Here is a 26,913-nt window from a genome sequence, read left to right on the forward strand (position 1 = left end):
GTATACGAACCTTTTGGCAAAAATCACTGAGATAATCAAAATTTTTCCATTTTTGTGGTAAATGAAGAATATCCAAAATGATTTGCTAAAAATGCTGGTTAAAATATCATGGGAAATCAGGTCCATTTTGAATGTGGTAGGGTAAATTTGGGGCCATTTGGTCAAGGTGTTCCCACTATACAGCCTTCCTCAGCTACCTCTTCTTTAAATTTAAACTTTCTCATAACACTTGTTTTGTGTGCAGAATTAGGGAAAAAAATCTCTGGGCAGTATCCACATGAAACGGGTCTCTGGCCTGCCCCATTAAAAATGTAACAGCTAGTGCCAAGAAGAAGCTACAAAACCTCAGAAATAAAAAGAGTGCCGGGTTGAATGCTGCGATCCTGGCATGGAATACCAGCACTGAATGTAGCCTCCTGGCACGGGGGAGAAAATGGGATTCTCTCTTCCACAGAATATCCTGTAGCCCAGAAACCATACGTTCAAGTTTCTTCTTCCACTGACTGCTATTAATTTTTCTAACAACTTCACAACTGTTGTTATTGACCAAGATCCCATGACCAGACCTGATGGGCAGGCAACTCTCATTCCCCTAATTTACAAATAAGATGGGGTTGCACAAGGTCACTGTAGTTAGAGATGGAAGCAGACCCTAACTCTATAATAGCAAAGAGCCAAGTCTAATCCACTCCAGCCGCACTGCCTTTTGAGATGAACTCATCAAATCAATCTGTTTGCCTATCGTCCTTGTTACTATTTCTCTAACTATTACACAATGTTCTAGTTCTGACTAGCAAACAGTAGTGCAATTTACTTGCAAAGTGAATTAGTCCTGGTGATAATGGGATGTGGAGTGGTTCTGAATATCATGTCCAAATCCAGCTGCTGGCCCATGTGGATGCTACCGGGACGGGCAGGGATTCAAAAGAGACATCACCCCGCTGCCCCCAGTGATGTTCCAGGGGCCCTGAATTATTGTCTGAAAGATCAAACTTATAAATCACAGAAAACACAGACACAGTTGCCAAATCTTACTTTTTTACATTCTTAAACTCCAAGATTTTCCACGGGTCTAATTAGCCCCTGGACTCCTGGAAGATTCATTGTTTTTAAATAGCAACATCCAGGGGCCCCAAAATACCCACTTTTCCCCCAGTAATGGGATCCCAGAACCAGCTCCGCTCTGGGGGTCATTATGGCTCCACATGATGGGATTGCTGCTGTCCAGTTTAGTTAAGGCTGTAGCTAAGTTTCTGTTTAAAACCAAATTTTGCATCCTCTCTAAAATCCTCCAGAAAATGCCAGATCAGTCTGAAAATAGGTAAGCCAGAGACCTGATGGAGAGGATCTTAATGATCACTCTTGGAAGAGTTCAGAATGGCACCTGGGTCCTACATGTAGCAGGAACAATGTTTAGCCACTCACTGCTGGTGCCTCATTGCGAACCGTTGAGAAGGAGCCTCGTCAGGTGGACATGGTGACATTTCTGTGCAGTCTCTGGGTAAGGGAGCTGCAGGAAGTCCTGTGCTTGAGCAAACAAACTGGGTCCACGGAGATCTGGGTCTCCTTTTCTGCCACAGCCTCTCCATGGCAAGTCACTTAAAACATATTTTTTGGAGGTGGCACTAATTTTGGCCTCCTCCTTACCATGCCTCAACACCTGCTCTGTAAAATGGCAGTACTGATACTGCCCAGGCTCCCAAAGGGGCTGTGTATATACATCCATTCAGTAGTACTTGGGAGATGAAAAACCCTGGAGCTGTGCAGGGAGGGTGAGGGGGCTGGAGGGGAGTGGAAGCCTGGAGCTTTCTCAGGTAGGGGATCTAGAGCTGGACTGGGGGAGGTCTAATAACAGCAGGAGGGTTGGGACAGGGGCATGGGTAAGTGGGGAGACCCTTGGTCTCTGCTGTGCATGGGGAAGGGAGGGCAAGGACCAGTGCGATCAGGGGTACCATGGCCTTGCAAGGTTTTCTAACGATGGAGTTTGGGATCCTGAAGTTCCATGTTCCAGGAGGGTGCAGGGAGCAGGCCTCATTGTTCAGCGGCATCTTTGACCCGGCCCAAGCAAGGATTTCTGTAAGTGGTGTGTGGGAAGGCACAGAGGGGAGCTCCCTGAAGTCTTTATACATCATTGATGGCCTTGCAAACATATAACTTTTGGGTGTGGCTGACGGCCAACCATAGACACTGAACACCATTTTCTGTCCAGTGAAAACATCAAAAGGAGGCATTTGTAAATACTTTGGGGGCAATCCCTGGCAGATTCATCTGATCAGAAATCTAAATCCCTAGCAGCAGAGCACAAAGGGATGTGTGTGTCCTTCCTTTTCTTCGAACTACAGCAAACTGAGGCTACACATTTGAGCATCGCATTGCCTATGTATTTGTCTTCAGCCCTGCTACAACTAGCTCTGAACCAAGAACTGCAACCAGTGGGTTCTGTGGTTCTGGTCCCTCATGCAATGAGAGCAAGATAAATTCAGATTATGGGCCTGATCCTTCCTAGCTTGTGCATCATGATTCATTGAGTTCAATGGGGATTTGGGTGCACAAGGGAAGCAGGACTGGGCCCTGAATGAATGTAGGCTGCGTACTAGAACAGTGTATGTGTGTGTTATGTCGATGCATGTAGCATCTTCTGTTCTGGTTGTGAGGTAAAAGGTGCACTGTCAGTGAAGCTTCTAGCTGTTTCAGACCAGATCCTTGCCACAGCTGACAACTTTGTGATTTGGACAAACATCCGCTAGGGATTTATCTGAGCATCAAACTCATTTTTACTTGTGACCTATTTGAAATTTGAGCCCTGTTCTCTAGAGATGGAAGATTAGTTTATTAACCCAGAGCACTATCTAACCTCTGACTGTGTTCCTGAGTGAATGGAAATTTCATGATTTCCCTAAACATGAACTGGAGGATAAATGCTTAGATGTCTTTTAGTACATCCTGTAATGTGTTCCTAGAGATGGAAATGACAAGACCCTCACTCGTGGAATAGCAGAACAAAAAGAAAAGGAGGACTTGTGGCACCTTAGAGACTAACAAATTTATTTGAGCACAAGCTTTCGTGAGCTACAGCATCCTTCCCACCACCTGCACTCCGTGCATTGTCCAATGTATCCTCTGCAATAATTAATTACATCTCTTGTGGATTCATTTCTTTCATACTGTTACTGGCAATCAGGTAGATAAAAGGAAAATTTTTGTTGGTGCTCTGTGGTAGTAAAAGTGAAGGGTTTTCACACTGTCAGGGTAATGAATTCTGCAAGGGTTTGAAGCGCCTGGACTTGGGGGAATCTCTGTGTCATGTGTCTAGGAGTGACAACCCCCAGAGGTTAATTACTGCCATGGATGAGAGCTGAGCTGCTAGCAAAATGAGAAGTTCATTATGAGTTAAATCTGAAGTTAATTGGATTCACATTTTCACCCAGTAGTATACAAAGATACACCTCAAAATGCTCTTTAAGTTAAAAAAAAAAAGTTAGGCTCTGGCAAGATGGTGCCAAATGCTGTCCTGGGTTATTTTATCCTGGCTTTGCTACAACAATTATCTTTCATGTAGACTGTTTGACTTTATTTCATAAACCGCCCTGAGGTGTTTGCCTCGGGAGGTATGAACCTTTGTAAAAATGTCTCTTGTAAGTTATGGTCTCTGCTCAGAGGAGAAAATATTGCTGATCTTTGTTAGAGCTGGTTGCAAAACTGAAATTTTTCCGCAGCGGAAAGTTTTCAACAAAATGTTTTAATTTGAAAGATTTTGCCAAAAAAATGATCATTTTTCTATTAAAAAAATTTGAAATGAATCTAAAGGAAAATTTTCATTGCAAATCAGAATTTTCATTTTGTTTTGGGTTTCAAAAATATAAAAATGTTGCGTTTTGATTTTTGGCTTTCAGATTTTCAGTCCCTGCCCTACCTTTGCTCATGCGGGCTCTCTCTCTCTCTCTCTCTCTCTCTCTTTACTTCCTACCTCCTTTTTTCCAGTTGGAAATGTGGGAGAAGATTAAACTGGGATGAAAAGAGGGGAAAGAGAAACTTTTCCCCCTCACTTTTTCACCTTTCTACTTTTTGACAGGGGAAAAAAGGGAGAGGGGGAAGCAAAAGAGATAAAAGAGAGAGAAAAAAAATCTGAAAACTGAAAATCAAAAACTGAATTTTGATTGTTTTCAAAAACTGAAATGAAATAAGATTTTCATTATGTGATGAAACAAATTCTCATTTTAGATTGTTTTGTCCTAAAATTGGAAAACTGTGTCCAATAACTGTGTTTGCAAAACATCTTGAATGAAAGAAACTGCATTTTTTGCAAGATAATTGTTTCGATTGAAAATTTTCAGCCTGCTCTAACCTTTCTTTTTTCTGATTTTTCTTGCAATGGGTTTCTGAATTTTGCAAGTGTCCTACCAGAGCTGCGCAGGGGTCCTGGACAGTATGCGTACCTGGTTTTTATTCTTACAATAGAATTTAAGGGTCTACATTTTCAAAATTGACAAAGGATTTTGGGAGCCTTCATTTTGCGGATTCTCACCTTTTAAGACATCTTTGAAGGGCCTGGTTTTCAGAGGCTGGGTGTTCAAATTGGGCACCCCAAAATGGAGTCACCCAAGATAATTAGTCACTCTGGAAAATTTTGGGCAAGGTGACTCTGCATAATTAAGGCATCTTTCTCCCTCATCCTCCACCCCAGCCCCACCACAATATAAAGTGCCAGGGGAGGCACATACAAGTACCAAGTAGTGGAAGGGCCTGCAAGCTATGAAAAGAGGCAGTGACAACATATTTCCCACCCCATGGGAATCCGAGGACGCCCTCCATGGATGTGGGCTCTCTGTTCCTTGTATGAGGATAGGGCAAGCAGGGCTAGAGAGTTGTCTCTCCACATGGCCTGTTTAGTTGGCAGTCCCGTGGTTGGTCTGCTAAAGCACACTGCTAGAAGCAGCATTAACGTCTACTCCATGCCAGGGCTGCCTACAAAAAGTTGAAAGATGTATAGTAGACATAGCGGTGTAGCCAATGGCAACACAGCACCTACTGGAGGCCATGCAAATAATTCCTCCAAGCACATGTCTTCTATAGAGCCTATCAATGCAACTGCACCAATGAAAAGGTCTTATATTTTTAAACTGGCTTGAGATAAATCTGTCTCCAGGCCTTCCAGTACAGGGGTAGTCAATTATGTTTTGTCAAGCTCCAAATTTCTTGGCCACGGTATAGTCAAAGTCCAGACTCCAGAGAAAATAATTTAAAATTAAAAAAATGATGATAATAAGTAAATAAAAGGAATTCAAGGTCCATTCAAAAGTGGCTGGTGGTCTGTGGTCCACCTATTGTTTACCCCTGCAGCACATGATAGCTCAGTGGTTTGAGCATTGACCTGCTAAACCCAGGGTTGTGAGTTCAATCCTTGAGGGGGCCATTTAGGGATCAGGGCAAAAATTGGGGATTGGTCCTGCTTTGAGCAGGGGTTTGGACTAGATGACCTCCTGAGGTCCCTTCCAACCTTGATATTCTATACGTGGTATTGTTTAGTTTACAATGCAAGTTTCTTTGGGCATGGACCAGACCATCCTCTGTGATTTGTACAGTAAATAGCTGATAACCATAAGAATAAAGTGGGGCAAATCAAATACACAAGGACCATCAATTACCTATAACAGAAATTTGAGTCATTTAAGCTACAGGCTCATTGAACTCAAATCAGATCACAGGTGATAATCAAAATAGGATCAACCACTGTATTCATTTTCCTAAAGCTCTGGGGCAGAGAATCGTTTTCATTATATTTGTGTACAGCACCTGCCATAATGGAACCTCTGAGCTCCACCACAATACAAATGAGATTACTGTTGTTATTTCATAATATTAATTTGCCTGATAAATAAGAGGCATGATAATCTAGCATTTCTAGGAGCTGTATGGAATAAACCCATATAGATGTCTGCATCAGTCTCAAAATGATATAAATCATTACTTCCTTATAACTGAAATGAAATTGTGGTTGAACTATATGGGTGTATGAGCTAACGTCTCATCATCCGTTGTCACTGTAATATATTTTAAACATGCTTTTATTCCTACAATATAGACGCTATCTGTAACCAAACAAACCAAAAGCCGACGTTTAAACACGCAAACCAAGCCTGCTACGCTCAGGTTGCATCCGCAATGCCATTCTGGGTCAATGCTAAGGAACTCATAATCACTGTAAGAACTAGAAAAGGAGTACTTGTGGCACCTTAGAGACTAACAAATTTATTTGAGCATAAGCTTTCGTGAGCTACAGCTCACTTCATCGGATGAGCTGTAGCTCACGAAAGCTTATGCTCAAATAAATTTGTTAGTCTCTAAGGTGCCACAAGTCCTCCTTTTCTTTTTGCGAATACAGACTAACGCGGCTGCTACTCTGAAACCTGTAAGAACTAGAGTTGGTGATTGAGTAGGTGGCTGATATAAGCCCTGATCCTGCAAAGACTTATGGGTATGCAGAATTGCATGTAAAGTTATGTATTTAAAGTACTTTTACGAAAGGTCTTCGCAGGATCAGGGTGTTGGCATTTAATCGGTGAGACGTGCTCCATGGTGAAAATGGGCAGTTTGTTGCGGGAAGTGCTATCTTCTGAATGAGAAGTAAAAGTCAAGCTGGAGTCCACTTAGGAGCACACAATGATACTATTTGTATAAAAGTATTATCCCTGGTGTCCTGGCTACTTTCCAATGCAGGTAGCTATATCCTACTGGCCTAAATTCCTTCTGCAGTTAAACAGCATTTTCCATTTCTGTTCCTAAAATGTTGTGTGCTGTCATGGTGGGGTATTAGTCAATACACTTCACCCCAGAAGTAGCTACATTTCAATGTGCAGGTGAAAGGATTCCTGTCTCCATTTGCAAAAGGTATTCATAAAAGCATCATATAAATAATACTGCTTTGCTGTTATACAGTACTTTTAAATTCGTCCATCTCAAAGCAATTTACAAAGAAAGATCGTTATCCCCAAATGAGAGATGAAGAAAACAAGCTATGAAAAGTTGGCCAAGGTCTCACAGCTGCTCAGGAGCAGGCGGGGGAATAAAGTCCCAGTCTCCTGGCTTTCCTATGTAACAACATACGTTGAGAGTTTCTCAACATCTGTTTTACATGCACATGTGTTGATCATGTTTTCAAAGGCAGGGTGATTTAACGTCTAACGACTATGCGGAACACCATTACAGAAAAGGGATGGAGAGGCGTGAACACAATCCTATACTTGTACTTCTTTGCCCAGGTGCAATCTCTGAAGTTATAATCTTTTTAAAACTGTCTATCTCTGTATATCTGTGTGAAATCAACCCATTTATTAACAAGGCGCTCCGGGTACAGTAAAATCTTTGCCCTTGGTCTGTAGCCATATGGTAGTTTAACAAGGAAGATCTAAAGTTTCCTTGGGACCAAAATAGAAAAAAAACAACCTAAGTCTGCAGCAATTCTTAGAACAAAACATGGTTTTAGGAATATTCCTCCCTAATGATAAGAGTCGCCCTATTGCTCCCAGAACTGTTTCCTTTGCCAGAAAGGTTGGAAGCAGTTAGTTATCTGCAAAATGTAAACCGGTATTTGTCAGCTAATCAACGATTTGGAGTGCTCAGCATTATGAGTACACCATAGTCCTCTTTGCAGTGGAAAGGAGTGAGCTGTATATGTTCCCTCTGTCACTGACAATGACATACAGTCAGCCCTGTTTGCGCTGACATAAGGTCATCTTTTCATCCCCAGTGCGGTTGGGGAGCTGTGCAGACTGTCTGCTAGTGTTTTAACCAGTGGTCTTACAAACTCCACAGGCTCCTACAATCTGTTTTACATTCCTTTGTTATTGAATTTCCAGGGCTGGGAGAGCCAGAGCCAGTGTGGTCTTTCAGTCCTTTGTTCTGCTTTTTTCTCTCTCGCTTTCTCATTTTAGATTTTAATGAAAAATAAGTGCTAACATTTCCAGCTAACACTTGTCCTCTGCTCACAGCCCCGGGGTGATTGCTGGTGGTGAACTGAGAATAATTCAGTGACTGAGTCCAGTCCTTTTTTCTTCGCCCAATGTGGAGAAAGGACAGTGCTAGGATTAAGGCAGGGGCCTAGACCACAGCAGGTGGTGGGTTCTAGTCCTACCTCTGCTCTCAGTTTCTTATGTACATAGGCCAGATTTTCTAGGTATTTAGGCACCTAAAGGTGCAGATGGATGTCAAGACACTTTTGAAAAACCCACTAGGAGCTTGTCCTGCATCGCCAGGTGCCTAAATACCTTAGAAAATCTGGCCTTTAGTCTCTCTTTGCCTCAGCTCCCCATCTGTAAAATGGGGCTAATACTACTCCTTGTGGAGTCTTGTCTACTTAGGCTGTAGGCAATATGGGGCAGGGACTGCCTCTTACTATATGTTTGCACAGTGCCTGGCATGAAGGGGGCCTTAGCTCAGCTGGAGTTGGTCTTAATAGTAATGTTAAGTCGTTTCATTACTGTTGGCATAATCCAGTCTGTGGGACAATCCCCAGTTCCTTAGAAGCATCTGAGATCAGATGGAGAGGGAGAGAAGTAGGGGTTGGGGCAGCCCCTGAGACCTGCTCCCAGATTCTCAGCTAGATCAGAGAAGTTGGCGATTGAAAAGAGCCCTCTCCCTTCCCAAGCCCAAAGCCTGCAATGCGAGGACTCTTCCAAGCATGTTAATCAGCAACTGACAAAGCGAGTCACTGGGACAGGGGCTGCAGGTGTCAGGTTTCCCTTTCGATATGGCTCACTGGGAAGGAAAAGCAGCATTTGTGAAGAGCAGTTTTTCTGCCTCTTCCATAAAGACAATTAATAGATAATTGGATGCAACAAAAGCCAAGCTTTATCGTCATCCTCAGGCCAAAATCGTCCAACTCGGGTGCCTAAAGTTAGTCGCTTGCATCCACACTCAAGCCCCTGAATAAAAGTGGCCTGATTTGAAGAGGTGCTGGGCACCTGTGGAAACGAGTCACTCAGCACCTCTGAAATGATCGTGGATGTATCTGATTGTGAGACAGGCTTTTGGAAAAAGTGAAGTGGATTGTACGTGAATTAAAACCGGCTCCATGTAAACTACGAGATGGGTGAATTGGGGGAGGAGAGTGGGTTACAGCAGATCAAAATAGGAAGGGGGGCTCTTCAGTTCTCGTGGCTGTCATCACAGGTCTAGATGCTATTTGATGATGTGGCATCACATCATCATGCGGATACAGCAAGGGGACAAAGGAAGGGATGTACTCCAAAGGCATGCATGTTCCAAAGCGGGCCAATAAACAGCTAAACATGGGGAGGGTTGTGGGGGGCACATCCCTGGGGCTTCCCGTCCCCTTCCTATGCATCACTCAGGTTTGACCAGGACGGAGAATCTCTACTGATGTAAAAAGGGTCACGAACGTGGTGGTGTTGGGGGGGAGGGGAGGATTCCTCTGTGGAACACTTGGAAATGCCAGACTTTTATGCATTTCAGAAGATTCCCAGCAGGGAGGTTTGATGTGAGATGTCTCATGTGATCTCTCTCTGCCTTCCACCTAGAAGGGAGAGAGCTCTGGGAACCCTGCCCTCCTTTTCTGCTCCCCTGGAGGGCATAGGAAGCTGATAGGGTGCAAATTGAGAGCTCTCTGTTTGGACATCATCTCATCTCCCATCTGGTGCTGCTGCCACTCGTCTGACTGGCTGGGAGCCCCAGAAACCTCCCAGCCAGGCACCCACCCCTGCTGCTGCTCCCACTGCAGATGCTGCTGTCCACTGAGCTATCAGCTCCTCAGCAGAGGAGGAGGAGCTCTCACTTCGCTTTTTTTTGGGTGGGTGGGGGGTGGGGAGAAGAGGAGTGGGAAGGAGACTGGGCTTCCCTGTGCTCCTCTCTCTAATCGAAGGGGCTGAGGTGAGATCACCAGCTTGATAGAAACAAGATTCCCAATAGAAGCTGGGAGACTGAAAAACTGCCCTCGGGCTCATGACTCCAACTCCAAGCCAGTGTCATGGGATACTTACGCCGCAGAGCATCTACGGGCCAGATCCTCAGCCGCAGCATCGCTCCACTGTAGCTCGATATGTAGTAGGACTTTGAAGCCAGTGGCGCCCTGCTGATTTACTACAGCTGCGCATCTGGCCTGACAGGTACATCTCAGGGTAAAATCTGCTCCAACACAAGGTCCAGATAGGAAGCTGCTCCAGGATGTTACATACACTGTCTCCTGATGCAAATGCCTCCGATGCGTTCTGTGTACGAAATAAATGGTTTAGCAGCTATTTGACTGCTGTGACTCGGTCTCTCACTCTGTTCTGGGGTTCCACAGTGCAGCAGAGCATATATTTAACTTCACTAGGCAGAATTAGCGGCTAGAAAATACACACATCTCTACAGCAGAGCCTGGTTCTCTGAGCCCTTTTCCAAGTAACCCTTCTTTGTTAAGTGTACTTCATTTCTGCCATCAATGGGTTTCATTAGCACTTTTATCTTCGTTCCAATGGAAATCATGGCCCATCAATACTAGACGGGCATATTTACGTAAACACCCACCCCCATGCCTTTCCCCTCTCCCGCTCCGAGTAGCCAACGTCCTTTCTGTAGAGAAAGGTATATCTCATAGAGATGGCTGGAATTTGTCAAGTTTTTAAATTTCTTTTATTTTGTGCCCTCCCCCACCCAAAAGGAAAATATTTTGATGAAATTGTCACCATATCCCTCTCATTTTTCCACCAGCTCCGATTCTACCTTTCACTTATGACTATTGTTGTATGAAAGAACTTGTAATTACGTTGAAAATGTAGCAGACACCTTAAAATAAGAAATAGGACATAGCTAGAATGAGTCGGACATGTTAGGCTTTTCCCTATGAGTCTGCGTGTGGTGGTGCTCATGAATGGTCATTTATTTTTTAAATTTCAGGTATTTGTTTCAAATCCTGTTTTGCTCACGGGTAAAATGGTTCGCAGGTCTCATTGTAATCTTCAGCGGAGGTTTCATCAAGTGGATGGAAGCAACAATTTGTCTTAAGTGACCGTCTGCTAAAACAAAGGCTCAGAAGTCAGTAGTGAGGAAATGTGAAACATGCTGACTCCTCTGAAATCAATCCACCTTCCCGTGTAGTGTGTATAATTCTTACAGATTCACACCACTCTCCATCTCCTGGCCGGAGGGAGAGTTAGCTAACAAACACGAGTTGCCTGGTGTTGAGAGCTGGCCCTTTCCCAGGAAAGCCAGCAGGGTGTTTATAGAAATTAAAGCCCAGTTTATTTTTGAGTGACACTAGTTCCTTTGAAAAAAAAAAACAGGAGGACTTGTGGCACCTTAGAGACTAACAAATTTACTTGAGCATAAGCTTTTGTGGGCTACAGCTCACTTCATCGGATGCATGGAATGGAACATATAATAAGAAGATATATATATATATATACATACTGAGAACATGAAAAGGTGGAGTAAGAGGCTAATTAATTAAGATGAGCTATTAGCAGGAGAAAAAAACTTTTGTAGTGATAATCAAGATGGCCCATTTAGACAGTTGACAAGAAGGTGTGAGGAACATGGGGAAATAGATTCAATATGTGTCATGACCCAGCCACTCCCACTCCCTATTAAAACCCAGGTTAATGGTATCTAGTCTGCATATTAATTCAAGCTCAGCAGTTTCTCGTTGGAGTCTGGTTTTGAACCTTTTCTGTTGCAAAATTGCCACCTTTAAATCTGTTACTCAGTGGCCAGAGAAGTTGAAGTGTTGAATCTATTTCCCCATGTTAAGTATCCTCACACCTTGTTGTCAACTGTCTAAATGGGCCATCTTGATTATCACTAGAAAAGTTTTTTTCTCCTGCTGATAATAGCTCATCTTAATTAATTAGCCTCTTACCCCACCTTTTCATGTTCTCTGTATGTATATATATCTTCTTACTATATGTTCCATTCTATGCATCTGATGAAGTGGGCTGTAGCCCACGAAAGCTTATGCTCTAATAAATTTCTTAGTCTCTAAGGTGCCACAAGTCCTCCTTTTCTTTTTGTGAATACAGACTAACACGGCTGCTACTCTGAAAGTAGTTCTTTTGCTAAATCAAAAGCCCCCATACCTGTGAGGGACTGAGACACATGCCGTTTTGCAGCTGTGAAACGTATGCAGTATCTCTCACCTTTGGATCACTTAGCCCTTCAGTAGAGACCGTAAGTCACCACATTAGAAATGTGGCAGGCGGTACTAACCACACTGCCTAGCAGGAAGGTCATTACTGATTGGTGGGCTGATTTAAAGCCTAACCGTGCAGAGGGCCTCCAAAACCCCACATTTGTTCGCATGGAATAATTTATTATCGTTATCGTGTATTAACTGTGATAATACACTGGTCTTAGGAATTCTTGCATTTTCGGCACCAATAAAGGCATCAAAACACATGTCAAACCATAGGAAATCTTTTTTGTTTCAGATAAAATCCTTATTAGTCTGCTGTTTATTTTCTGGGGATGTTCCAAGACCCACCAAGCATAGCTAGATCACAGACAGCTGTGTGTTTCCAGGGTCTACAAAACACTTACAAATTACAGTAGTCAGACTTTGAACTTGTGTGGGAGGTCAGGAAAACAGACATAGCAACAAGGACAGAATATTTTGATCTCTGATAACAATTTGCTGCCTGAACTGATTAATTAGGATGCCTGATGAGGGATCTCTTCCTTTAAAAGTACAGGAGCAGTGACACTGAGTTCCCACCTAGCAGACTGGCTAACGTGGGCAGCATTGCTCCATGGTCCCAAAGAGAGATGATCTGACATCACCAGTACAGTGTGTGATATGTAATGATACAGAGCAGCAGTAAGGATGCCCCACTTGAGGATTTGCCCTCTGAATATCAAGGCCTTAGAGTTCAGCATCAAGAATTGAGGCGCCAAGAATCTCTCAGCTCTTTTGAAGACACAGGCTTCAGATACTCGCCCAGGGTGACACTTGATATCTATGGAAGAACCAGGAATCAAACCCAGAACACCAGTGCACCTACTCTGAGTTCACAAGACCATCCACTCTGAATTCTTACCGGGGCATCTAACTGCGAGGTCTTTAGTTTTCACTGCTACATTTCTGACGTTAACCAGGGAACTACATTCTTGTATCTCTGTGATACCTAGAAGTCCTGCTTTGACTATTTCAACATGTGAAAAAAGTTAACTTGGGGACTTGAACTGTGAAATGCAGAGGTTCAGCCTTACTCTTGTATGGGAAGTTTAGAATTAAGGCTAAAGTAAATAAAAATGTTGCTGATAGTCTTGTATTTCTATCTCTTGCCTTTAGCATAGCAGGCAGCCCGATAAACTGAGACCATTAGGGATGTCAGAGCTCCGAGGATAAGAAAGAAAGAGACAGATAGGCCCTAATCAGCATGTGCTTAACTTCTAAGCACGTCCTTAAACCCAAGGTCTAGAGTAAAAGAAATGGTTTGCTGAGGTCCAAATAAGTTTGATTTACAAAGCAATGACTTGAATTAAGTGGCATGTACGCACATGGTTTTTGCACTGTAATTGTACTAAGAGTAACACCCAGTTTTGAGATCTGCTGATGAGAAAGAAGCATTCAGCAACATTATCTCTGTTTTACAGATAGGGAAATTGAGGCACAGAGCAGTCACATGACCTGCCCACAGTCACATGTCCAAGCCAAGAATAGAAGCCAGCCCTTCAGAGTCCTAGTCCAGTGTGCAAGCCACTGAACTACACTGGCTCTCCATGAGTGGGGCTATACCAAAATATTCTCCATAATGAATTTGCAAGACCTCTGCAGACTATCCTTATGTCAGTAGAAGGGCTTATTCCTAGAATGTTTGCTAGGCAAATGCCATTCAAATTGCTGTCACTTCCCACTTCGCGACTGATCAGTTTCTAATGCTATAAGTTTATTTTGACAAATCTGAGCTTCAGAGAAACTTGGGAATAAGGAAGGACCAGCAAAGTTCAAGCTGGTTTGCCTGCCTCAGTGCCGAGCCGTGTGCGCCTTCTCTCTCTGTCGCTCACTTTATCAGAGCTTTATGGCAGCTTATAAAGAAATTGTCTCTTCTCTCCCTGCCAAGCTAAAAATCCCACTTTGGTATTCACAGTACAGTCATGACAAATGCCTGGCCTGTGTTCTGGGTGTTCAGGGAAATGTAAAAACATGTCTAGTTGTTGTGAATGCTCACATGGTGATTTGTTGGTTTGATTCTTCAGGTCGTGAATTGGCAAGCACAACCCTCCCAGGATACCCTCCTCACGTCCCCCCTGCTGGACAGGGCAGCTACTCTGCTCCAACACTGACAGGAATGGTGCCTGGTGAGTTTAACAACCACCCCTTTCGCCCCCCGCAGCATTACAGAAGCAAAGCCAAGTGCTTTCTGGTTGTTCTGCACTGATGCCAGCAGAAGACAGAATTACAGTGATGAAAAGAGAAGAGCAGATGCAAAGCGAGTCTAAATAAATAAACCAGCCCCTCTCTGGCACAAGGGAGAGCCTAACTTCTCCACTGCCAAAGCAAATTGTTCCATCCAGTATGCAGGGAAAAGCCTTTACCCCACTGCATGGCTGTTTGATAAGTGTTGATCCAATCACGTAGGGACAGCCTCAAACTTCCCCCCATTCGTCATTAGCATAATTGTAATTGACACTTTAATGTTGAGCACGTCACACGTATTTGTGGCAGCTGTGCTGTGCAAGCGTTTGTCGGACTGGAAGTGATTAGATGGTTACTTTACTAAGCCCAAAATCTTAACAACTCACATGCCACCGAATTTTCCACAGGCTTTTCCCTTTTTTTTGGTAAACCCTTTTTGCATGTTTCTGAGATAACCCCAGTCTTGTGATGGGAGCTGCTGATCATCTGCTGGAAGGCACTCCAGCACAGATCTTCAGAGGTACCTATGTGCCTAGCTCCCATTGAAATCAGTGAGAGTTAGACACCTAAATGCCCTTGAGGAACTGGACCTGAGTGCCCTCAACCGCTTTGGAAGTCAGCGGGAGCTGAAAGTGCCCAGATCTTATAAGAGGCACCTTGTAGGATGAGTCCCCTATGAATACAATTGAATTATTCGTTATTAGCAACTTTTGATCCACAATTATTTATCAATGATCCTAGACACTATGGTGATACCGTGGGTGCTTTAGACATACAGATAGTGATAAGGCTACAGACAGATGTGTGTTATGTTGTATAAACTCCTGGGTTTGACATTTGAGTATGATGAAAGTCGTTGACTTCAAAAGAGCTGTGTGGATTTACAGCAGCTGAGGATCTGGCCCTCACAACCTTTGATCTCAATGTTAAGGTCACCGCTGCTTACTAGGAAAAGTGTTATATAGTATTACAAACCCCAAGCATTCAAAATCATGGGACTTGAAAAAATAATAATGTTGGGTGGTTTTTTTTACTTGCTTTCTGGTTTCTGGGCCTTTAGGGTGCACTCAGATCATATTTCCAAGCTTTCCATGGCCAGGAGAGTTAGAAACTTACTCTGTTTTAAAAAAGTGAAAGCTGAGATTATTACATAATCACATGACTCCAGCAGCTAGGGATTAAGAACAAAATATCATAAAACTTGCGATAAACAGCGTAAGAGTTGGTAACACTGGCTTTATGTTCAGAGTATGTGACAGTTTGCATATATGATCAATCTTGATCGCACTTTTCTCCTGGTAATATCTTTAAGAAATTAAGAAAAACTCATTCATTCTTCATGTGAATTAGTTTTAAGAATTAGAAGTAGGAATCAGGTCATTGTAATAACATTTAGAAAAAGTGTTGCAATGCTATTGAAAGTAATGTATGGGGGGGATTTTATAAAGATTGACATAGATACAAAGAAACATTACTTTCAGCTCAAAAAGTAAATGTGCTGTAATAATCGCTTATTTTATATAGCTGTAAGGATTTACATCATATAAAAAAACTTGCCTAGAACTTCAGGCCAGACTCTCAACTGGTGTAAATTGATCTTCTGATTTCAGTGGAGCTTCAGCAATTAGCACCAGCTGAGAATCTGGCCTGAAAATGCAACAAAATCTTGCTGTGATTGCAAGTCACTTCCTACAGTTTAAATATTAAGAACCTAAAAAAGTCCCATCAGTGTTAAGATACTTTCTTAACAAGATTTCCCTAAATGTGTTTTGCAGTTATACAAGCATCTCTGAACAGCAGCTAGGAACAGAGATGGGTGAACTAGTCAGGATAAAGCAACCTGCCCCTGATCATTCAATTAAAATCTGAACACAAAGCAATGCTTTATTTTGGAAGTTGGCAAAGTTTAGTTAACTTCATTTACTCTGACTTCATAGTTCTCTCTAAGTCTGGAAGCAGAAGTAATGCAAAACTGTGAGAGAGGTTGTTCTTGCACTATTCCCCCTATGTTCAGAAGCATGGCATCCTGGTATCTAGTGAAGGAAACTGATCTCAAGTTAGCAAGAGCTGTCTTTCACTTGAACCAGTCTGAAAATGGGAAGGTTTGCGTGAAGCTTCTTGGTAGCAGCAAGTGTTAAATTATGCCCATAACACATCTGTGCTTTTAAGGTTAAGCTTGCTATTGTGCAGCTGTTATGAAACCCAAATACTCTGCACATTATCTAAGGTGATGTTAGTTCCCTGAAGTGAAAGGAAAAGATCGTCCTACTTTGCATCCTGGAACAATTTGCATCCTTCCAAATGAGGGGCCTACCCTTTCACATGACTCAGGATTTTGGGTGACCTGCTGAAGATGCCTTGAAGAGACAAGATGCCTTGAAGAGACCTGATTTTCAGAAGGTGCTGAGCACCTGCTCTTTGAAAATCAGCCCCTTAAAGGTGCACCAACTTGAACAGTAGAAAATTGAGTCACTTTTGAAAATGTAGGTGATGATGTTTCAGGGTGGTTCTGATACAACCTCTGTTAAGATTTTATCTGAACTAGTCCTTATTATTGTTAATTATTATTATTATTTGTATAAGCATAGTGCCCAGGGACCCAAGTCATAGTCCAGGACTCCATTGTGCTAGGTGCTGTACAAAAAGACACTCAGTTGTGTTTATCAAGTGTGCCTAAGCACGTAGGCTCCTAACTCCCATTGGAGTGTGTCTGAAAATTCCTTTAGGTGTCTATCTGCACCTTCAGGTACCAAAATCCTTTGAAGACCTTGCTATGTTTACAATGTGCTTCAGTGTGGACAACCAGGGGAGGTCAAGTGCAGAGCACAGCAAAGTGTTGCACTGTAACTGCCCCCTGTAGGCACTACTGGCATGAATTACAAGGTACTTAGTTTGCGTTAACATCGTCCTGTTTGAAAAAAGACTACGTTAAAGTGAATGAGGTACCTTTTAGCTTGTGCCACAGGGCAGTTAGAACTCAACACTTTGTGCTCGGCAATTCGCACACCCCCGAAGGCCGCACTGCGGCACAGCGTAGACAAGCCCTTAGTCTCTGTCTCAGTTTCCCATCTGTAAAATGAGATTAATAGCCCTTCCCTACCTCGCAGGGGTGCAGGGAGCATAAATACCTTACAAATTGTGGGGTGCTCAGCTACTTCTACTAAGTAATGCTACCTGGGATGGGCAGGTATGGTAATACCTAAGACAAATCTCACATTATTTGGCAGAGTTTGGAAAGATGCAACGCAATGATCTAGACTCATTTGAGCTAATTTCTCTGTATAACAGATTTATTTGTAACTACACGTAGGCTGGTGTGACCCATTAGATTGAGTAACTGCAATGTTCCTTTCACTGGTTCTTTTACTAACAACCTTCTGCTCCAGCTAGGTTGAAGGTCACCTGCAATTCTTCTAGGTTCTCATTCTCATTTAAGTGAGGGTTTGCTAACTAGAATCCAAAATACTTTCTCTGTCCTCACTTGTCTCTTGTCATTTGAAGGGCTGGTTTCAGAGGCTTCTTCTGAATGCACAGTCTTTTATGATTTGGTTCTGAAGGAGCTGACGGATCAGGTTTAATGCTGTATGCACATCTGTGTTTGTGCTCCGATATGGCTGAATTATGCGGCCCTGAAATGTATACAAGGGGAATGTACGTTTCACCAATTCTCTGGGATTCCCTCCTAGACCTGCTGCTTCCCTGGAATAATTTTCAGAGCATAGGCTCAAAATGTGGTTATTTGATAAGAGCTTTAATTGTGAGCCATGGATCATTGCTATAATTAACTGATTGTGTCAGTAAAGTGTTTAGACACAGGGTAGAAATATAGACAGGATAAGACTATATGATGTTTTGTTGCATGCTTGTTGCCATCGACATCATTTATGTGACTGTGAATAACCTGGTCCCCAGCTACAGTATTTGTGTTTGTACAGTATTTGCCAGGGATTCATAGAGCATGTGTCTGAGGGGCTGGGGAATGAGTGTTAACTCTTACAACTCAGGGATGAGAATACCTGTCCTGACACATGGTAGATCAGAGCTGAGTTTACCTAACTCCTCACTCTCTTCTCTCCTTCCCCCCATCCCCACACAAGCTCCCACTCCCTCCCTCCCAGATCTTGAACGAGAGCCCTTCGCTCCAAAGCTCATCTCAGCAGGCAATGAACCTCGTGTTCCCCACTGACCTGGCCTTTTTTGCCAGCCACCTCTTCAGCACCATCCTCCCGGCTCCATGCCAGCTCCTGCCCTCCCCCTGCTACTGCTGTCCCTGTGTCACACACCCTCCCTTCTTCTCAAAGGGGCTGTAAACGTGCAGCCTCCTCCTGGGTGCCGCCTCAGGGCTGCCCTGCAAGTGGCCCCTCATCTCAGTTTCCCTCTTGATTTTTGAAAGAAACTCAGGGCAGCCTTCGGAGTCTATAAATAGCCCGTTTTGTGGGGTTAAGTTATTACCAGAAGTCCTATTGCGGTAAACCAGAATCCTCCCAGCACAGTCCAACACCAAATATGGCTCTAGTGTCTCTCGCCAGGCCACATCCCAACCCCTCTATCTGGGGTGTTTCTCCGCCCTGTTTCCTTCCCAGGTGGGGTTCTAGCTCTTGCCCAGGACCAGCTCGGTGGGCTCACCCCTCCATTATTCCTCAGCCACTCCGGGCCTCCACCTTAGAGAGCCAGCTGGCATCTCCCTCTGCTGCTCTCAACCTTCAGCTCTCTGAGCCCTGGGCAAGACGATAGGTGACCCCCGATTGCCTTCTGCTTTCACCAGCCTCCCCTGGCTCCACTGCTGAAGCAGGGACCTCTCCCCACTCCCTCCTTCAGGGGCGACCCCTCCTGAAGCTCTCACCCCGCTCTGCTCTCCCTCAGAGCTCTCTTTGCTCGCAGGACTCCTGGGTACTGAACTCTCACTTATAACTCCCAGGGGCAGACCCACCCTCCTCATTCCCCAAACCAGGGCATACCCAGATTGGGACAGGACAGCTGAGCCCAATTTAATGTTAGAGGCCAGCTACCCTATGACAGGGGCCTTTAGCCCCTGGCCCCCTCCAGGGGGAGCTCAGGGAGGGCCCTGTCTAACAGGATGTGCACAACAATGCCTTCCCAGCTGGTCCTTTGGCATGATGCATCTGTTGTGATCTGTGGGCCACTGTGAAGAGGGAGCACAACCATGGTCCTTTGTGCTCTGTGCCTCCCTCCCACCATCCTTGGGGTACCAGTGCCCTTGTGAGTGACCCCAGGGCGCAGTCACTGCCCTCACCCCCACATACAGGGCCTGCAGTTGCAATGAGCAGTGCTAGCGGGGCGGGTCCTTTTACCACTTCCACTTTGCGGCCGCGTCAGATCCAGTCCAGTGGCAGTCTGGTCCTCTGTGAGGACGTGGAGGAAGGGCAAGTCTCCCACGCAGGTTTCTGGCAGAGCTGAGACAGGACACATTGGGACTAGCTCTACCCAGGCTTCCTGAAGTGGCTGCTGCTCCCAGAGGCCACGTATTCTCCCTTTACCCTGGCACAGTGCACCAGGCTCCAAAGGATTAAGTGTAAGGGTTTGTGTGGAAACTAATCTGAATTAACTAAAGGTGTAAATTTAAAGTGGATCAGTTAAACTGCATTAAACTACTGTGTGGGGTCTCTTATTCTGAATTAATATGACTGTTATTCAGTTTAGTTTAATTTACTTCCAGAGTGAATTAAACTAAACTGAATTAAAATTGAAGACCACTTTCTGAATAAGAGCATCCACACAGGGATTTAGTGCGGTTTAAACAATCCACTTTAAAAATTAATTCAGATTAACTTTCCTGAGTGTCCTTGTGCGACAAGCTCTAAGCAAGTGTTGGGGGAAGCAGTTTTGAATGAACTTCCTGGTTGCACAGGAGAGATGGAATCTCCTGGATTAGCGCCTCTCTTGCTTTTTGGTCAGTTTATAAATTGGGTGTCTCTTGCTTCACTGTATTATGGTGGGGTACCACATGAAGTATCCGGGGTTTAAAAATACAGGCACTGACTGCCTCTGAGTGAAGGACTTTTGGGTAACTGTAAAATACCCTGATTAATTATCTGGCTCCTACTGATTTAGTTGGAGGTTTGAAACCCGGTAAACCATTAGATCAAATTGTGAATCCTACAGCTAAGGAATTAGGAGGAGTTTTCTGGTTTCTGATGGATTGATAGGATCATCAAGAGTTAACCAAAGCCCAAATCCTCAAATGCATTTCTGTGCCTAACTCCCATAGACTTCAGTCGGAGTTAGCACTTAAATACTTTTGAGGATCTGGGTCTAAGAGGGGGCTTTCTGGACAAGAGAGAGGTGAGCTTCATAACTAATACTATAGCTAACCATGGTTCTACTGCAGCTTTAAGGCAGGGGCCAACATTAGTGGGGGTGGCTGCTGCTGTGGGTCATACACTGCTGGTAGGAAACCTTCCATCCAAAGAGGTTTTTTATGAAAATGCCCTTTTCCTTTGATGTAGGCACTTATTTTCAAAATGTGTTGTTTTCGCTGAAATTTCATTTTAAAAATAACCAAAACAAGGCATTGAGATCATTTCCAAATGGCCTGGTTTGGTATTTTTGGAACAGAAGTGATTTTGAACTTAAAATTCATTAAAGGTCAAAATTGGAAGAAAGATTGAGATTGAGATGAATTTTTTTTTCCAGAATTTTGTTTCATGGCAAACTTTCAAGTTTGTTGTGGTTTCGTTCCATTTCTGGAAAAGGGGGGAAAATTAATATTGGGGCTTTTCCCACTAAATGGAAAACACAGTTCTCTCTGAGCTCTAGGCACAAGACTTTTGACTGCAGTTCCCCAGCCCCTAGGTACAGCAGGGACATGCTGCACCTTTCAGGAATTCAGGGTGTACTCTCCTCTGTGGCCTGTCAGCTCTGCTGGAAGAGACGATGGCATACATCAACAAAGAGAATTATCCCCCCCGACGGAGCTTGCAACCAGCTCACTTAAACCAGCTAACTCATTAATTGAAAAACTTTCTCCAGAAAAATCGAGTTCTGTACTGTGCTTTAAAAATGATAGCCTTGTAAAACGAGAGCCTGGTAATGTTTTGGGATCCCAGGATCATCAGGATCTTAGCAGTCCCTGTTGTCTTATCGTACTGACTGCCATGCATGGGAAAATTGCCTGTGAAAAGTAGCACTTCCAAGTGGCACTGCAGTGCCAGCAAACCAATTGCATATTTCTGTGATAACATCATGTCTAGATGTGCAGAATTCTTGGGTCTCCTAGGGAAGCATGCTCCAAAAGGGTGGGGATTTACATGTGTGCATCATTTGCCAATATCATACAATATAATGGTTGAAATTTTCAGAGCAACCTATGGGGTTTAGACATTTATTTTCCATTCATTTTAATGGAAAGTTAGCATCTAGATCCTCTAGCTGGCTTTGGAAATATCAACTGAAAATACACAGAATCTTATGCTCGGCACCATTATTTACAACAGATTGTAAACTTGTAGGGCTAAATTTTACTGTTATTTATGCCCATGATACTCTATTGCCACCAATGAAGTTGCACCAGTGTAAACGAAAGGAGAATTTAGCCCAGCATTGCTTGGTAATGCAACCTAATAGGACACAACATTACACATGGCAAGTAAGAATATTGCTTCCAGTATGTGGTTTTTTTCTTCTTCTTACTTTTACTGGTCCTTATTCTTACTGGCCTTTAACTTTAAGCATGTGCATAGGTCCCAATGCTATTTATCAAGGCATTTAAGGACGTGTTTAGGTGCTTTGCTGAATCAGGGATACTATGAGTGAAACATATTTGCATATATCCCACTAGTTGTATGAGGCAGTGTGGCCCAGTGAATAGGGCACTGGACTGGGAGTCAGGAACTCTGGATTCTCTTCCCACCTTTTCCACTGGCTACCTGAGTGAGTTTGATTTATGACTTCCTCTTGCTGCATCTCAGTGTTCCCTTCCTTAAGAGAGGGATAATGACGCTCATGTGCTCTTGTATAGCATATAGTGATGTATAGATGAAGATAAGTGTTAAGCATTATTAGTTATTACTGTTATTATTTATTGTATTATGTGTGGTCCAATCCGCAAACCTCTTTTGCCCAGAAACCCCATTCTTGTCAATGAGAGCAGAGTCTGATTCAAGAGCATTGCAATCAGTGGGAGTCTTTCAATTGACTTCATTGGGCTTTCGATCAGGCCCTGACTGAGGGCGGTGTCTTGGATTGGGCCCAGAAGTTTTGGTTAAATTTCCACATTGTTAAACTTGAGTACACTGCAGTCAAACAGCAATTTACAGGTATGACTCATCTGAAATTCTTGTGACCTGAACAAAGTAAATTTTGATTTGTGAATTACACCGTTAAAGTTACAGATTCTGTGAAATGTGTCTGGAGAGAGATTGTGGTATCGGGGACTCATTCTTTTTAGGGCTAAACTTCCCTATCTCTTGGAATAAGTCCTCAAGCACTTCCTCAGTTTTATTGGTTCCCTTACCCATGCCCCCAGCCATTGAAACCACAGTCCCCAATAACACACAGATCTGCTTGTCCACTCAACAGAAACCGTGAGAAAACAAAACAAAACTGGAGCCAAATCCTGTCTCTTACTCATGCAAGAAGTACTATTGACATTGGCCCTGATTCAGCTTGTGTCAAAGACAATAGGATTCTTCCCATTGACTCCAGTGGACGCTCCTAAATGGGACCACAGGTGGGAAGCAGGACAAGGTCTTTGGAAAAGGGAAAGAGCCAAAAATTGCAGCACAGAGAAAGTACTATGGCCCAATTTCCTGTTTTACCTGGTACCTGATTGATTGGAAAAATTATGGCGCAATCAACCAGGTACCGTAATTTGGCCTGAGGGATCTTAGTCAAGGACTTTGAGTACAATGTATTCCTCCTGCCCCTGTCCTTGCACTGGTGGAGATGGTGATTGTGCTCTGCAGGGAAATGTGTTCTCAGTGTATGGTTTTAGAAGTGAGACTTGGAATTCGGGGTGGACTCTAAGGGATCAAGGCAGCTAGAGCTTGAGGGTGATTGGGTTGATTTGTCACTGGATCTGGTATGGGCCAAGGAACCGAGAGTCAAGTTTCGAAGAGGGTCTGTCCGTGTGGAGGTGTTCAGTTGAAAGCCGCCACACCTTTTGTCCTGCGGCATAGACAGGGCCCTGTTGTCCACATTTGTCTGTGCGCCTTTCGTAGTCCTCCTTTGCCTTTTCAAGGTGTTACTTCACCTCCTCTTGGATGTGATGGATGTCTTGTACTAGGTCTGAGGTAGATGTGTTGGGGAGAATGTATGTAGTTGTGGGTGAAACTGGAGGTGGTTGAATCTGGTTGATTCTTTCCATTTGGCTGAGGATGGTAGGCAGAATACAGGTGGACTCCTAATAAAGGTAGGGTCTCGTGCCAGAAGTGGGCAGTAAACTGAGGCCCCCAGTCAGAGGTAATGTGATCCAGGAAGCCCTGAAGATGGACTATGTTGTTTATCCAGAGCTGGGTGGCTTAACACACATAGAGAACCAAGTGAGCCATCTTAGAAAACTGATCTACCTCCATCAGGATAGTCGTGAAACTACTGGATTCTAGTAGTTCCACCACAAAGTGCAGGAAAAGTCCTCCCAGGGCTGAGGTGGTGTGTCCAGAGGATGGAGATGACCACAGGGTCTCTGGCATGGGATCTTAGAGTGGGTGCACATCTTGCAAGAGACTACAGAGGTCTCTGTCGTGGGGCGCACTCAGGCCCACCAGAAGAAATGGGACATTAATCGTTGGATTTTATATTGTTAAGTGTCCTGCCACGGTGGAGTCATGGCACAGTTGTAGAACCACCGCTCTCACAGGACCCCTCCCAGGTGTCATGTGGTTGTTGGTTGATAATGGCCAACTCATTGGGCAGAATTCCTGAGACAGAAGCAGAATGGATGAGTGCAAGTAGGTCCTGGTGGCAAGTCAGATTAAGTATGGGACTTGAAAATGTGAGCTGGTCCTGGACTGGGGTTTCATGGATCAGAGACATTTCTTCAAGACAAGAGTTCATTGCCAGATGGCAGGCCCCTTCCAAATAGAGTCACCACTCTTTGAAGGCAGTCTTAATTGCCAGAAGCTCCATGTCCACAGTCTTGTAATTTCACTCAGCAGCAGTGAGCTTCCCTGAGTGACCATAATGTAATTATCCTTGTGGGTGGGGGAAATACAGACACACATACCAGTATCGTTTAACTTCAGAAGGGGAAACTACACAAAAATGAGAGAGCTAGTTAAATGGAAATTAAAAGAAACAGTCAGAAAAGTGAACTGCATGGAAACCATTTAAAAACACCATAATAGAGGCTCAAACTAAATGCAGAGTCCAAATTTTAAAAAAATATATAATCCCAACTATATATATGAAATGATCGGGTCTAAATTTACTGTTACCTCTCAAGAAAGAGATCTTGGAGTCATCATGGATAGTGCTTTGAAAATATAGGCTCAATGTGCAGCAGCAGTCAAAAAAGCAAACAGTATATTAGGAACCATTAGGAAAGGGATAGATAATAAGACAAAAAATATTACAATGCCACTCTGTAAATCCCTGGTATGCCCACATCTTGAATACTGCATGCAGATCTGGTCATCCCATCTCAAAAAAGATACTGGAATTGGAAAAGGTGCAGAAAAAAGGCAACAAAAATGATTAGGGGTATGGAACAGCTTCCATATGAGGAGAGATTAAAAAGACTGGAACTTTTCAATGTAGAAAATACGTGACTAAGGGGAGGGGAGAGATATGATAGAGGTCTATAAAATCATGAATGGTGTGGAGAAAGAGAATAAGGAAGAGTTATTTACTCCTCCTCATAACACAAGAACCAGGGGTCACTCAATGAAATTAAAAGGAAGAAGGTTTAAAGCAAAAGGAAGTACTTCTTCACACAATGTACAGTCAACCTGTGGAACTCATCACCAGGGGATGTTGTGAAGACCAAGACTATAACAGGGTTCAAAAAAGAATTAGTTAAGTCAATAGAGGATAGGTCCATCAGTGGCTGTTAGTGAAAATGGTCAGGGATGCAACCCAATGTACCAGCTGTCCCTAAAGTTCCAACTGCCAGAAGCTGGGGCTGGACAATAGGATGGATCACTTTATAATTGCCCTGTTCTGTTCATTCCCTCTGAAGCATGTGGCACTGGCCATGTCGGAATCCTGGAATGCGTAGCTGGATAGGCACCTGTGAATGAGAAGTGCCTGGATGGGGCTCAGGGTACGTCTTAGTGAGGATTAAGGTACAGGGAAGTTCTCTTCCCTCTAGGCCCAGGCTGGTTTCACCTGATGTGCCTGGGCTGGATTGTTTCTCTGAGCTCCTTGGTATTCGCACTGGGTAAGCTGAGATGGCATGTCCAGGTCCACGGCAGTAGAAGGACAGGTGGTGCTGTTGGCACTGTTCTTTTTCATCAAGTGTGAGTTGTGAGCCAGATCTTTTTGCATAGTTTCAGTGGGTGATACAGAAGCTGAGGTCATGGTATGCAGGAAGGGGGTTGCAGGAAATCTCTCTTCTCCTCCCTTCATTCTCGCAGTCAGTTATCGTTGTGGGCAAGTCTGATGCTTCTGGGTGTTTGTGGTTGTGCTGTTTGGTCCATTTTTGTTGCACTAGGCTGGGTCCTGTAGGGTTATTGTGTCTGAACAAGCTGCCATGGCTGGGATGTGGCAGCTAGACCTTGTAGTTGGAGCCAGAATCCTCAGTCATGAGACAGGAGTCAAGAATCGGCTAGGCTGGGATACTGGGAGCTTGGAAGTAGGAGACAAACTGCAGATCAGCACCGTGAGTTGTGAACCCGAGCTCAGGCCGGGTCAGGATACTAGGAGGTCAGAGGCAGGAGACGGACAGGAGGTCTGAACCACAAGTCAGATGTCAGGAGTCAAGCTGGGACAGAATGCCAGGAGATCAAGCTGGGGGAGCAGGAAGCAGAAGGCACACAGTCTAGAGCAGGGTGGAGCCCTGTTGTTTGGACACCTTCCTATTCCTGCTACTGGTTGAAGTAGGGCCAGCAGGCCTATCAGCCGCTCTGGGACTCTGCCAATCGGACCTTGGGGCAGAGCCTCACACTGGGGCTGGGCTTCCTGGGGTCAGGCAAGCTATTGTTAGCAGGCTGCGAGCTGGAGGGTTGGAGTGTGGCTACTCCCATGAACTTTTTGGGCCCAGTTGTGAGACCTGTGGGTCATGACACCCAGGACCAATGCCCAAGCAGTCCACTGGGTGACAGGGACCACAGTCAGACCCTTGCAACCACACCAGATACCCCATAATTGTAGCAGAAACTTCATAACCAAATATCTTGGGTGCCAAGTGGTGGATGAAAAAACCTATGCAGTCCTTGGCCAATTTTTCCCTATGGCAAACATCTCTTCCAGAACCCCCAACTGGCAATCACCCCAGCCCCTGGCATTACCAGAGATCCAGCTACTAGATTCACGGAGGGGTGGACCAAGGAGCTCACAATGGCTACTGCTCCTTGATGGCAAACTGCATCGCCCACTTACTGCTCTGCCACCACCAGATGGGAGCCAGTCACCCAGCGCAGCATCACTCCCACTGCCCCACAGCA

At 44.2% G+C, this 26,913-nt stretch overlaps 1 protein-coding gene across 1 annotated transcript in view; it reads left to right on the forward strand.

Moving 5' to 3' along the window:
- PAX5 (paired box 5) overlaps positions 1 to 26,913 on the forward strand; it is a 221,579-nt gene that overhangs the window by 143,646 nt on the left and 51,020 nt on the right. The window contains exon 8 of the mRNA XM_073345748.2: positions 14,191 to 14,292. Coding sequence (XP_073201849.1) covers positions 14,191 to 14,292 — 102 coding nt within the window. The remainder of the gene's footprint in view (positions 1 to 14,190; positions 14,293 to 26,913) is intronic.

The sequence above is a fragment of the Lepidochelys kempii genome, chromosome 5, assembly GCF_965140285.1.
Source record: "Lepidochelys kempii isolate rLepKem1 chromosome 5, rLepKem1.hap1, whole genome shotgun sequence".
NCBI classification, from domain to species: Eukaryota; Metazoa; Chordata; order Testudines; family Cheloniidae; genus Lepidochelys; species Lepidochelys kempii.